This window comes from Malurus melanocephalus, unplaced genomic scaffold, assembly GCF_030028575.1.
Source record: "Malurus melanocephalus ecotype Western Australia unplaced genomic scaffold, MMel_1.1 scaffold_420, whole genome shotgun sequence".
Classification (NCBI taxonomy): Eukaryota; Metazoa; Chordata; class Aves; order Passeriformes; family Maluridae; genus Malurus; species Malurus melanocephalus.
Genome location: NW_026623652.1, coordinates 104770 through 118061, shown reverse-complemented (window position 1 = coordinate 118061; position 13292 = coordinate 104770). Strand labels below are relative to the sequence as shown.

Sequence of the window (13292 nt, the reverse complement as noted above, 5' to 3'; positions counted from 1 at the left end):
ACTGCTCCAAGCCCCAATGTCCAGCCTGGCCTTGGACACTGCCAGGGATCCAGGGGCAGCCACAGCTTCTCTGGGCACCCTGTGCCAGGCCCCCCCCACACCCTCCCAGGGAACAATTCCTTCCCAATATCCCATCCATCCCTGCCCTCTGGCAGTGGGAAATCATTCCCTGTGTCCTGTCCCTCAATCCCTTGTAAGCTCTCAGCAGCACCTCCTGTTGCCTGTTCAGGTCATCCCAGTTCCCAGCCAGCAACCCCATCCTGCCCCAGGGCCGAGGGGGTTGAAGGTGAACCAACCTTTTCCCACTTCCTTTCAGCACAGCTGGCCCTGAGCTACCCCAGCTCAGATCAGGTTGTTCCCATCTGATTCTGAATGTCCTAAAGCTTTTCTCATACAGAGAGCCTGCACAAGGAGCAGGCAGAGCTGAGATGCCCTCTAGGAGCTGGGTCACACTGAGACAGCTTTTGGGTRCCATCCACTGCACCTGCTCCYTCTTCCCCAAAACTCTCCTGTGYCACTTGCTGGGGTTTCCACACTGCATCCCATTCCCTGCAGAGGGGCCAAAGGCTGCGCTCAGCATCAGCCCTGTCCCACAGGTACCTGGTTTGCGGCTCCTTTTGTGTCTGTCCTRTTTTCTTATCACTGCAGTGGAGACCACAGCAGCCCATGGCCCACAGCCGCTGTGACTCATGGCCRGGGATTGGGGCTGCAGGGTCACAGCCACACCCAAGGGTTCCTACCAGTGTCCCCAGAGCCAGACCTGTCCTCCCCACAGCCTCAGCTGCCTCCAGGGAGGCACAGACTCAGCCCAGGGGCTGCAGATCTCAGTGCTCACAGAGCCACAGGATCCTTCWGTTGRAARAGCACCCCAGGATCACAGMGCCCAAGCTGTGYCCGATGCCCACYGTGTCCCCAGCCCAGAGCACTCAGTGCCACCTCCAGCCCTKCCYTGGRCACCTCCAGGGATGGGCACTCCAAACCTCCCTGGGCASCCCCTGCCAAGGCCTGRCCACCCTGTTCCAATGCTCGKGGCCAGCACAGCAGCAGGGCAGGGATGGTTTCACCACCATGRTGCTTCTTCAATCCCATCCACRGGCAGCCCCAGGAGTTTGGGATGGGCTTGGCAGGAGATGCTGGGCCTGAGCGAGACCCCAGTGCCAGTCGGGGCCCCTGGAGCCCAGCCCTGCCCTCCTTGCCCCCCTCCCAGGGCATTCCCAGCACCACGGGCACTCCCTGCTCAGGACWGCATGTGGTCCCAACCTCTGGTGGGAGGGAAGGGTCCGAAGGGGCCCCAGATCAGTCCAGGATGGGTGGGAGCACCCAAGGAGCAGGGCTTCCACAACTTCTCTGGGAAGTTATCTGGTGGGATTAACAACCAATTGTTAAAGGCTACAACCGCAAGGGAAAACCCACAGACCAAGCAAACCCCAAGGCCACCCAGGTAAGGTGGAATGTTAAGAGCTGACCTCAAGGTTTACACTGCACATCCATCCCAGAGCTTTTGTGGCTTATTCGGATAATGAGAGCCAGCAAGGCCTTCCCCACCCATGTAATGAGCCCAGCAAGGCTGCACTTCCCCAGGGCACTCCTGGCACAAACCAGAGGGGATTGGACTCTCTGCTTCGAGGGCAGCCTCAGCCTGAGCAGCAGCAACACTGCTTGGAACACTCGGATCCAGAATCGGATCGGGGAGCAAGGACAGTAGGAAGTCATCTGCACTGGAGACATTCTGAGGGCTGGATGTGCCAACACTGAGCCAGAACTGTTCACATTCTCAGCACAACGTTTATGGCATCTTTAAAACTGTTTCAGGTTGGTGCTTCCCAGACACCCCYGAAATCCAACACTGAACAAGTCACTGCACATCAGCTAAAGAAAAGCAAASGCAAAGCTTTTCCTGAGCCAGAGCAAGCCCTGGAGGGCTCTGCACAGCTCAAGGCATGGAAGCTGCCTCAACAAGCCAGGAGATGGTTAGCTTAAAAATTCTATCTGCACTCTTGGTAAAATAGGAAAAAAATCTGGTGATGTTCCTGCAGAGGCAGTGGGGTTCAGAGTTCTGTGAGGGGTAAATGAGCTCAGCTCGTTTTCACTGTTCCTCACAGTGTTGCCCCCAAGAAAGGGAAGGGTAGAACAGCAGCTCCCACATCAGAGCAGGAGCCGGGYCATGACAGACAGGTCTGGGCTCCAAATTCCCTGTCTTTCACTGGGGTTGGGCTGGAAGGACATTTATTGGGCAGGRACCCCTCCCCACAACCCATGCTGCTCCAACCCATCCTAAACTCACACACRGCACCAAGCTCTGCTGAGACAATATTAATTTGTCACATGAATGGATGACTAAGTTCAAACTTTTTTTATTAAGCACATTCCACAGTACAAAGCTTTAGATCATGAACAATATCTGTACAATTTAACAGTTTCAAGAAGCTGTTCATACACCAACTTTCCAAACAGATAATTGGCAAACATAATTACAAGTTAGAATTAGACTATCCCAGTGCTTTGAAACATTAATATCGCAGTAATGTACAGTTGCTCAATTATGGTTAGCAAAACAAAGTCCAGAGTGCAGCCAGGATCACTACCATGAATCCCAGGAGTCGAGTTCCTTGGGTGCCAATCACAAAAGTCCACTGCTATGTTACACAAAGCACAAAGAAGTTTAGACTGCATGTTCAAATACCATTATCTCCCAAGGAAAAACAGGAATTTAAATCTTACACATGCATTTTAAAAAAAAAGGACTCCGCTCTTCAGAAACAAAGAACCTTTTTCTTCAGGGCTGCGACAGATCTCTCTTTTTCAAACAGTTTAATATTAAAGCTATTAGATGAGAAGGGTAAAGTAAGACACTTGCACGAACTACTGTCAAGCTTACCAAAAAGTGACCTCATGGATGCTCAGGAGCGAGTTTACTCTTCTGAACTTCATCACATTTGCTCATCTCGATAAATAAATAGCTGGAGTAACATGGGAATGGGAGCTGGGCTCCCCCGGGAAGGACGGAGAGGGGAACCCCTGCAGTGCCCTCTGGTAGGGTGGTTTGGTGACACCTCGAGTTCCCCAAGCTCTGCCCCGACCCGGGACTGCGACAGGGAAACGCAACAAACCCAACAGAGCCAACAAGTGCTACCAGAGGACAGAACAACACAGGACGCACACAGAGCCAAGGGAATGACAACACAGCCCCGTGCCAGCCGTGTCCTCCCCGGGACAACGGGCGGGGTCATGCCGAGATCCACAGACACGGGCACAGAAAAGCCATGGGGCTGACGCTAATGGCAAATTCACTTTGCATTCCTCCACGTCTGCTCCTGACCTAAAGACAACGCAGGGGTGTTTGTGTGACCACACAAATGGAAGGGGATACTGTSAGAACTTCAGGAGCAGGTATGGAGACTTCCTAAGGAAAGCACAGAGGAGCCAGGACACGGAAGCTGATCCTCCTGGGAAACAGGCACGGGAAGCAGAGCGGTGACTGGAAGGGGCTCCTCTCCAGCGGCAGGAAATGTCACAAATCAAACATAAATAAATGCAACTTTGGCCCATGGTATCTTCTCCACTGAGCAGCCAAACTAATGCTACCGAGGACATCAGCRGGGCGGTGAGGCCCCACCGGTGTTAGACACAGACAGCTGCAAATCCCAGACAGCGGCACAAAAATATAAGATACAGAACATAAATTAAACAGTTTTTAATTTTTAAAAAGTTTAGAAATTACATTTTAAAATATGTAGTTCCCATTAAAAAAAAAACCAAAAACAAAACAAAAACAAACCCAACTAATGAATACTGAAAACCTCCTTTTGCAGAGACAATGTCTAGGTAATGATGTCACCACCAGTGCCAGGGGTCAGCACATCCTGCTGCCAAGTGCTAGCACGCTGAGTGTTAGTGTGTAGTGTCAGGGCATCCTGACCCTGGCACCGAGGTGTGCTGTATGTACAAGGTATCTACATGCTTACACGGTATCCAAGATGAGGGGAACACACAGGGAACGAGGGGGGACTACAGCCCAAACATCGGGAAGCGCAGGATGGCGAGTACAGAGCACAGGGCAAAGGAAAAGACAGTGCTATACAACTAGTTCAGATAACCTAGCCTGAATTACAGGGAATCTTTAATTTAAAAGAAATTATTGGTGCAGAAACAAGTAAACTGTAATCCAAAAATATTACTGAGCAATTCAGAAATATTTCTAAGAGTCCAACGTACACCTATGGAACAGAATGGGCTCTGAACCTGCCATGGGGAACGCCTAAAGGACAGTGGTGACTGGAAAGAAAAGCTCTGTACATTCTGGGCATGTGTTTGGCACCCAAATTTCATTGGAGAATGTTTTTTTTTCTTTAAAGTCAGACAAAAGTGCAAAGCAATATAAATTACGCCAAGTCCTTTCTTGACTTCTGATTTATATCTGAAAAACAAGCCATCAGAGTTCAGTTTCTACGGACAATTTACATGTGAAGCTTTGGATTTCTCACAGCAGGGAAGGAGAGGCTTCTGAAATTCATCTACTCCAAGTCAGTGAATTTGTAGCAAATTCAAAGACGACCACTGAGAGCAGGAAAGATTAAGAAATTTAGATATAGAATYGTGCTGCTTTGCATCTACACAGCATCTAGAACCAATTCTGACTTTAGCTGTCAATCATCTTCAGGCATGTAGTAGCCAAAAATCCAGTAGTTCAAGACTGTGGAACCCTGAAAAAGACAAAAGACAAGTGAACTGAGAGAAGGCACACAGCAAAGAGCATCCAGYGGTGCTCAGGCCCACAACATCCTTGGCATCCAGGCTGAGAGGGAAAGGGCAGAGCATGTGGAGGAGGTGACATCTGTGCAGGATATGGAGGGTGCTGGCCAGGAACTCCTGAGTGCAGCCCTTCCTGCAGGGGAGCTGCACCCAGGGACCCTGTGTGCTCAGGGTGTGCTCTGGGGTGTTTTCTGGGGTGTGCCCTGAATTCCCCTGGAGCAAGAGCCAGGCTTCCCATGGCTCTGGCCCTTGGGAGGGACCCCCAGGCAGTTTCCTTACACAGACTCAGAGCCCTGGTGGGCACAGGCAGGGACTCTCCAGCCCAGCCCCCTGAACCCCAACACTGTTTAGTGGAGCAGGGACCTACAGCTGCCAGGGGATTGTCCTTTACACCCCACACTGTAAAGGAAGAGCTCTGCACAGGAGGCAAGTTCAGCTGCTTTAATACACGAGGAGCCTGTAGGAAAGCAGACAAAAACCTCGAACACTTTGATATTCCTGTGACCTTTTCCAGCCCAATGCCTCCATTATCAGCTTGGAGGCAGTGTAAGGTCTGAGTGTAATTAAATCTGAGCTTTGATTTTACCTGCCACTTCCCAAACCCATCTTTATGGGATAGAACTTCCCTCTTCTGATATGCAATTCCTATGAAAGGTTAAAACATCCTTAGGCACTTCCCTTCCCTCAGCCTGAGGCCTATGCTTAATACCAGAATATTAGACTATCATATGGTAACAATTTTTATCATGTTACAATAAACAACAGGAATTCAACAGAATAAAACTCTCACAGCCAATTGCCAGGACTGTTGAAAATGATCCACTTTGAAGAGCCTCACATTGCAAACCCTGTAAAAACGTGTGCAGGGCTGCTTCAAAATGCAAAAGGCTGTGATGTTTGAAAGCTTATAAAACTGTTTCATTAAATGTCATGATGAAATTCTAGTAGTTTGACCATAATTTTATGTAGATTTAGGGGTTTTCGATTCTGAAGTCAAACTTGTCAAAAAGTGACATCTATGCAGCAGAGRAAATGGCTGTTAAGGGACTGTCAATACCAACACCAACAGCTCTCAGGATCCAGGGCTGCATGGTCCCAGCTGTGCCTCCCAGGCCAGGCAAGCCTGAGTTGTGCAGAACTGCCAAGGGAGCAGGGTGTGAGCAGCAGGAGCCCCTGCCAAAGGCAGCTCACACTCCCCTGGCAGACCCCAGGGACAGGGAGCCGTGTGGGCCATGTGGCCAARGGGGACACCAGCGCAGTGCTGGTCAAGGAATTGATCTGAATTTCATCCAACTCCTGATTTATTGACCTGAGGGAACAGCTGGAGCTGGGCCAGGCCAGGCTCAGGCTGGAGAGCAGGGAAAGGTTCTTCTGTGCCCAGAGGGTGCTGGCACTGCCCAGGCTCCCCAGGGAATGGTCCCGGCCCCGAGGCTGCCAGAGCTCCAGGAGAGTTTGGACAGCACTGCCAGGGATGGACAGAGGGGGATTGTTGGGGGGTCTGGGCAGGGACAGGGTTGGACTGGGTGATCCTGGTGGCTCCCTTGCAGCTCAGGATAGTTTATGATTCTGTTTTTCTTTTGTGCTCAAGACACAGTATTGTACAGCTTTTCCATGAATCAAAACTAATAAAAGAAGCCTGCCCAATATAGTTCTGTAATTTAAAAAGAGAACTTGTAGATCCCAAATGATCATGTAAGTTAACAGAAGAAAGCACTGAGGCAGGACAGGAAAATAGATGGAGACCGTTTATAAAATGCAGTGTGTTATACCTGCCTAAAAGGCAAGGAAAAGAAAAAATAGCACTACTCAAAAAGAAGGAAAAGTGCTCCATTGAGAGGGAAAACCATTGAGCTTCAACAAGCCTTGGAGTCCCCAGAGAAGCAGCTCACTTAGGTCTGGGCCTGGTGACACAAAGCCAATGTCAGGAGCAGGACAGAGTCCCTGGGGATGTATCAGTGACAGCATCCAGCYTTCCACAAGGATGCAGGAATGTCTCTGGGATCAAACAGACAAGGTAAGCAGTGCGGGAGGCCCTGACTCCTGGGGAWGTTTAGGAATTCTGCCCCATGGAGCTGTTTCCAGCTACTCCCACCCTGAACAAACATCCTCAGCAGTTCAGCCTTTCCAGGTGTCCCCTGTCCTGCCCCAGGTAAGGTGAGCAAGGGTTCCATGAGTTTCATTGAGCTACCCTTGCAGCAGTGATCTCAAAATGTGCTGGGAAGGGGCAATTTGAGTGGGATTCTGCACAGGGCTCATGTTCACAGGGCTCATGTTCACAGAGCTCAGCATTGGAGCTCTCCTGATCATATGAATGCTCAGACAGAGGCAGCTCAGCCTGGCAGTGGCCAGCTGCTGGCTCAGACCCTCTGTAATGTGCCAACAGGTCGAAGTGTCAGATCCCCTGGCACTGCCCTGGCTTTCTCCAAAAGGAGTTCAGCAGCAGGGAAGGCAGCCAGCCCCTCCTGAGGTGAAAGAAAGCTCATCTTTAAGCAASAGCACCTGAAAGTGTCCTCCCATGGGAATGGATTTCCCAGCCAGATGCAGAGATCCTGCAGGAGTAGAAAAATCTGAGGACCACATTGCCACAGCAGGGACAAATGTATCCAGAGAGATCGTGAAAATCCATTCTTACATGAAGGCTTTTCACATCATGTTTAAGTGAAATATTCATTATCTACTTCAAATAAAATAAATCCTTCTTGTTGGGGCAAAGTCACTCCCAACTCCTCTTGCTGTGGTATCTCCAATTCTCCAACTGGAAGCACTGGTACTGGTACTCACAGGTGGAGTTTGAAGGGCAATTGTTAACAGCAACAGAAAGGTGAAGAATCCCAGCCAAGGGCTTTGAGCCCTGACTGCAGTGACTGGGAAAGGGAATCAAAGCACCCCAAGTTCCTGGGCTCTGTTTCAGACAGCTCTGAGAGCTTTCCCTGACACTGGTGCCTCTCTCAGAGCTGCTGTTCCTGAGGAGCACCTGCCCAAGGCTTGGCTCCCTGCAAGGACCCTGCACTGCCTTTCCACAGCAGCCCACAGCCAGCAGGTCTATGGAGAGCTCTGAACAGCTCCCATTTCATGGGATAGCTGGCTTGCCTGTGCCATACACCACATCTCCTCAGTTCCCAGGAATGCTGTGAATACATAACAGCTTTCTCTAACATGCCTGGACACCCAGTTATTAACCAGGAGGGATGACAGAAGGGGGAAACCCACAGGACATGATGGAGCATGACCACACAAAGACTAGATAGGGAAAGACAAGGCAGAAAAGGGATTTATTTCCTGAAAGAGGAATCTCAGCTTGTTTGACTAAGGCAAGCTGCAGGGAGAGGRAATATTTCAGACAAGTACCAGACCCAACAAAGGAGGGAGCCTTACCTTCTGAGGGCAGTAAAGTGCAGACTGTTATCTGGAGATGTAGGTGTATGTTCTAGATGGAGAGCGGGTCTCGTTCTGGGCACTCGGTGGCACATTTAAGAAATCCCAAATCAGAATTGTATCGTCATGGGAACTACTAATGATCTGAAATTCATCAAACTGGAGCCTAAAGACACGTCCTGAATGTTCCTGTGGGCAAGAGGCAAGCAGTTAGCAAGGCATAGAGAAACTCTGTAGTGCCCTGGTATCACACAGGTATCTGGACACATCAAGTGAGGTTAAACTCTGCTGTGTTGACTAAAAAGCCTTTCTAGTTACACACAAATCTAAGAAAAGCTGTTTTCATGTGTAAATATCTTACAGAATCCACACAGCTCCCAAATCCAGTGCTGTACCCTGAGCCTCCCTTGGTGGGGCCAGCCATAGGCTGAGTTTATTTCAGACAGAAGCTGTCTGTCCCTCAAGGGGCAGCAGTTTTGGCCACTGGYTGGCACTGAGGCTCTGCCAGGGCTCCTTCTCCTGTTGAATTCTCTGCCAATTCTGTATTTGTGCAGCCCCCAAAGAGCACATCAGAGCTCCACCCTCCTGGAAGGATCCTCAGGGCTCACACAGGAGCCAGGAATTCAAACACTGCCATAAGAAGGGGAATGCATGCTCCAGCAGCTTTTCCAGCAAACCTCACAGTGGCACCAAGAAGCCCAGAACAGGGTCTCCTCTCAGTCCTGCTCTTTCATTTTCATTAAATTTAAAGTGAGGACTCTGCCTTTACTGGAGAACTAACCCTGGGTGGCAGAAYGATCCCAAACTCAACCTGAGCTACTGGTTACCCACAGAAAGGAACCAATCAACCTTTCCACTAAAACTAAATAAAGGAACARTTAAGTCTCATCTCCATGCAAAGGAGAAAAAGAAAACCAAGAAGGACTCCAAAAACACAAGGACTTCTTCAGGTTGGAAAGGCCAAGCATGTGCATCACCTAAAGTCACATACTCTTGAGTTGCTACAGTCTTGTCAAACTGACTCCTGAGGCATAATTCCACACACATTTGGGTGAAAAGAACAAGGAATTCATTCCCCCATCTATTTTTAATTAAGTCTGCTGTCATAAGCCAAACCCCTCATTACAAAGAAAAATAGAACTTAAGCAACTTAAGCCTTAAATGTGACGATCCTCTGAAGGGGTGAGAGTTCCTGTGGCAAGCTGTTGGACTCAATCTCCCTCCCTGCTTTCCCATCTCTTCCTTCCAAAGTGAAGAGTCAGGAGCAAACTTTGGGAAGGCTCACAAGATTCTTCCCCCTTTTTTATTACGAGTAAATTTAAAACCAGTTCTACAATGATATTAGGGAAACACACCAATATACCAGAGTGATTTGATATAACCAGAGTGATTTGATACAGTATCATGATAATTTCTTTTTCTTTAAAGAGCATCTGAGAATCTCAAACCAGAGAAACTTGATCTTTTATTTAAGCTCACATAGAAATCATTCAGGATACAACAATAAATTTTTCYTCATTCTTAAGAACTCTAGATTTCACGAAGCATCCTGACATTCCCACCTATCCCACAATAACTCAATAAACCACCCCAGATGACCCCGAATTAATTTTTACATACCACTAACGTACGCAAGCATAATGTACTTGCTGGGGCACGAGGGTCAAGAGCAGCTTGCAAATCCCAAACTTTAATTTTCCTAAAAGTAAGTCAAGAAAATCATTATGAAAGCATAGAAAAGAACATCCAAAGCCCTGGAAAGCTTGCCAGGTTTTCCCTACAGCTAGTTGCTCAGSATCAAGCCCATTGTGAGAAACACTAATGCTCAGCCCTGTAAAGCCCAGGCAGTTCTGTGTTTCTGTGTCACAGCAAACACAGTGGTGGCTCTGCACCGGCTGTGACAGACAAGCTGGCAATGCACACACAAACCCCTCTGAATGGGGGAATTAAGCTGGGCTCACCAACCCCAGGCAGACACCGACCCTGCACAACAGGCTACAGACAAACCCAGCTCCAGAACTGTCTTCAATAACTCTTCTCCCCAGGCAGGGGAAGAAGTGAAGATGTTGGACATGGATGGGAACCACCACAAATTCACAAAGCACTGCAGACCCTGAGCAAGCCAGAGGTGCTCAGGGCRAGGTCCTGCCCTCAGCCCCACAGAAATGGTCACTGAGCACTTCTGAGAGTCCCAGAAGATACATTAACAGTCATAATAAACATCTGCACTGCCTTCTAAAAACAGAAAGTTTGATCCACTGTAAGCGGAGGATCTGGTAAGGAGGGAAGAAACACAGGAACGTCACTTCAGCCAAACACGAGTGCACTTACTACAGAAAGCAAAACTCAAGTGAAAACACAATTTAGAAGAGTGCTAAAGAGCAGCAGAAAAGCAGCTCCTTGGTTACTCAGAACTATGGCCYGCTGTGTTCCAGTGTTTGAGCAGAAGCCACTCAGACACACATTGATCCACCCACCAAACCAGGAGAGAACATCTACCCAGAGAACACAAGGCTCAGGGGCTCTCAGAAAACGCTYTGCTAAGGAAGGCAACATTTTTGGAACTGCTTTCAAACCTACCCATCGTAGGCTCCACTAACAATCCTCTTGTTGTCGAACCTGATGCACCGAACCAGCTCTTCATGGCCTTCTAATACTCTCAAACAGGCACCACATTCAATGTCCCAGAGCCTAGGGAGRGCACAGGAGAAAGAATGATTCCCAYACCCAGGGTKTGTTGTGGGAAGTATCATGGAATCTGCTTTAAAAGGTGCGTCACTCAGAGCAGCTGCAGTACATATATCAAAATTAACATAATCATTYAAAATCACATGCAACTAAAGCTCAGATATGGGTTATTGTGGGAAATTCTACCACACTTTTTAAAATTCTTTATGACCCATTGATTGAGGTTCGGGAAATAAGAAAACCAGGAGCAAGGTCCTCCATATCTGTCCCAGCAGAAGACAAGGTGACACAGCAGGAAGTAAGAGGCTTTGTTCACTTTGACACCTCAGTGTCCCACCCTCTGAGGGGGTTATGATGGATTTACTCCCACACCGAGGGAAACCCCACTCATAAACCATCTGCTCCAACAGCAAACCATGCCAAGGAAGTTCTGCAGCATCGCAGCTCATGGAAATCCTGTTTGCAGGTCCAGAGGGCCCTGTCACACATGGCAGCAGCTCGAGGTACCCACCTGATGGTGTTGTCTGAGGAGCCACTGACCACAAGCCGGTCCCGGTACTGCAGGCAGGCGATGCCGCGCTTGTGCCCGTTCAGGGTCCGGACAAACTCGCACGTGCTGGTGCTCCACACCTGGGGGGACAGGACAAACTCAGTGACAGCTGACCCAAACAAGGCTTCTGCATTGCAGGAGAGCCACCATGGATTCACCAACAACAGGCTCGAGGCTGAGCTCTGCCACACAGAGAAGWGAGAGCCCACAGAGCATCTTCAGGGTCTGGGCACGCACGGGGACCCAGCAGTGACAGGCACACACATTGCTATGGCACTGGGAAGAGCTGGGGGGTATATCTAAAATACTCTCAGGTGGCAGAGAATGCCCCAAATAATTTCAAAAATTTGATTACATTTGGGAAGTTAAGAATCATTTTTAAAACTGCAGTAGCCCAACACATAAAGCCCCCGWATTTTTTTACCAAAGAAATTACTAGAAGGCTTCAAGTAAGAGAAGGCCCAAACAAGGCCTTGGTGGTTGCTTTTTTCTTAATATTAAAGGATTCAATCAACTTTGCCCATTTTTAATGAACTGTAAYTGAAGTTGTAATGCAGAGTATCAAGTGGCTCATTTTCCAACACAGAGTGTAGCAGGATCTCTGGCAGAGATTTGGACATGGGCATGCCAAGAACTTCTTGGCCCAGCCTAATGCAGCTCTGGTTCAGAGAGGGCAGGGTAGAAATGCCTTTGTTATATTGGTGCACTGTCGGTAACTCAAATCTTGTGGTGTGTAACAGCCTTCAAATGCAGCCTCTGAATCCTTCAAACATGGCACAGCCTGGCTGAGCTGCAGGGAAGGCGTGGGGAAGAAAGGCACTGATGAGGAATTTCACTTCTGAACAGAACCACCAAGTGAAATTAAAAATACCACTGGAAAAAGGCACAGTATGTGCCACTTTTAACAATGCAACTGATCTTGAGACAAGAGTTCAAACAGCAAATGAGTTGGTTTTTTCTGCAGTTGTACAATAAAAGCCATGAAAATGAGTGCAGTTGTGTGCCCWAAGTCACCAAGAGACAGCAAGAGGGCACTGCTCACTGAGAGACACCAGGAAGGCACAGGGCAAGAGCAGCTCCTGCAGCCCTCAGCTGCTCCAAGGCTCTCCTTGGCAGCCATGCAGCTCTGGAGCAGAGCCCTGCCACCTACCTTGATGGTCCTGTCTCCTGAGGCTGACACGATGTACTTGTCATCAAAGTCCACCACGTTGACAGCGGCGCGGTGTCCCACCAGGACCCGGCGCAGGGTGATGTCTGTGGGTGAGGCCATGTCCCACACAGCAATGGATCTGTCCTTGGAGCATGTCACCATCAGGCCATTGCTGAACCTCAAATGTAGCACGGCCTCGTTGTGGTGGATCAGCGTGTTCAGAACTTCCCCTGTATTTACATCCCAAACTCTGCGGGAGAGAACAGGTTTATGCCAAGAGAAGGTTGATGGCTCTGCAGGGTACGAACATGCACAAGCCTGCTCCAGTATCTAAGGGAGAACTGTGGCTTCCCCAAACCAGTGTCTGAGGGAGAACTCTGCCTTCCCCAAACCAGTGTCTGAGGGAGAACTCTGCCTTCCCCAAACCAGTGTCTAAGGGAGAACTCTGCCTTCCCCAAACCAGTGTCTAAGGGAGAACTCTGCCTTCCCCAAACCCCTGGCAGGGCTTGGGGAAGGCAGGGAGATGGGTGATGAAAGTGTTCTCACTGTCAGCAGAACTGCAGTCAGGCACTGCTCCATATGGACTGAACAACCTCTCAGTAACAGTCCCCACTTCAAGATGTCACAAGAAACCCTTACTGAAGAAATTATTGTATAGCTGGCCATAAGCCACTCTAAAACTTCAGGATCACTCAGGTCATATTCCTTCAAAATTCCCAATGCTAAAAGAATAAAACAGATTTGGAAAAAAATTATTTAATTTGTTGCTTTGCCAAA

General features: G+C 49.0%; 1 protein-coding gene across 2 annotated transcripts in view; it reads right to left on the bottom strand.

Moving 5' to 3' along the window:
- Positions 1 to 2333: 2333 nt before the first annotated feature.
- Positions 2334 to 13292, bottom strand: part of FBXW11 (F-box and WD repeat domain containing 11) — a 67676-nt gene continuing 56717 nt past the window's right edge. For both annotated transcript variants that reach the window (XM_057379751.1, XM_057379750.1), the window contains exons 8-13: positions 12516 to 12765; positions 11327 to 11445; positions 10708 to 10818; positions 9748 to 9826; positions 8128 to 8316; positions 2334 to 4703 (exon numbers count right to left, since the gene is read on the bottom strand). In XM_057379751.1, coding sequence (XP_057235734.1) covers positions 8155 to 8316; positions 9748 to 9826; positions 10708 to 10818; positions 11327 to 11445; positions 12516 to 12765 — 721 coding nt within the window. In that variant the 3' untranslated portion in view covers positions 2334 to 4703; positions 8128 to 8154. The remainder of the gene's footprint in view (positions 4704 to 8127; positions 8317 to 9747; positions 9827 to 10707; positions 10819 to 11326; positions 11446 to 12515; positions 12766 to 13292) is intronic.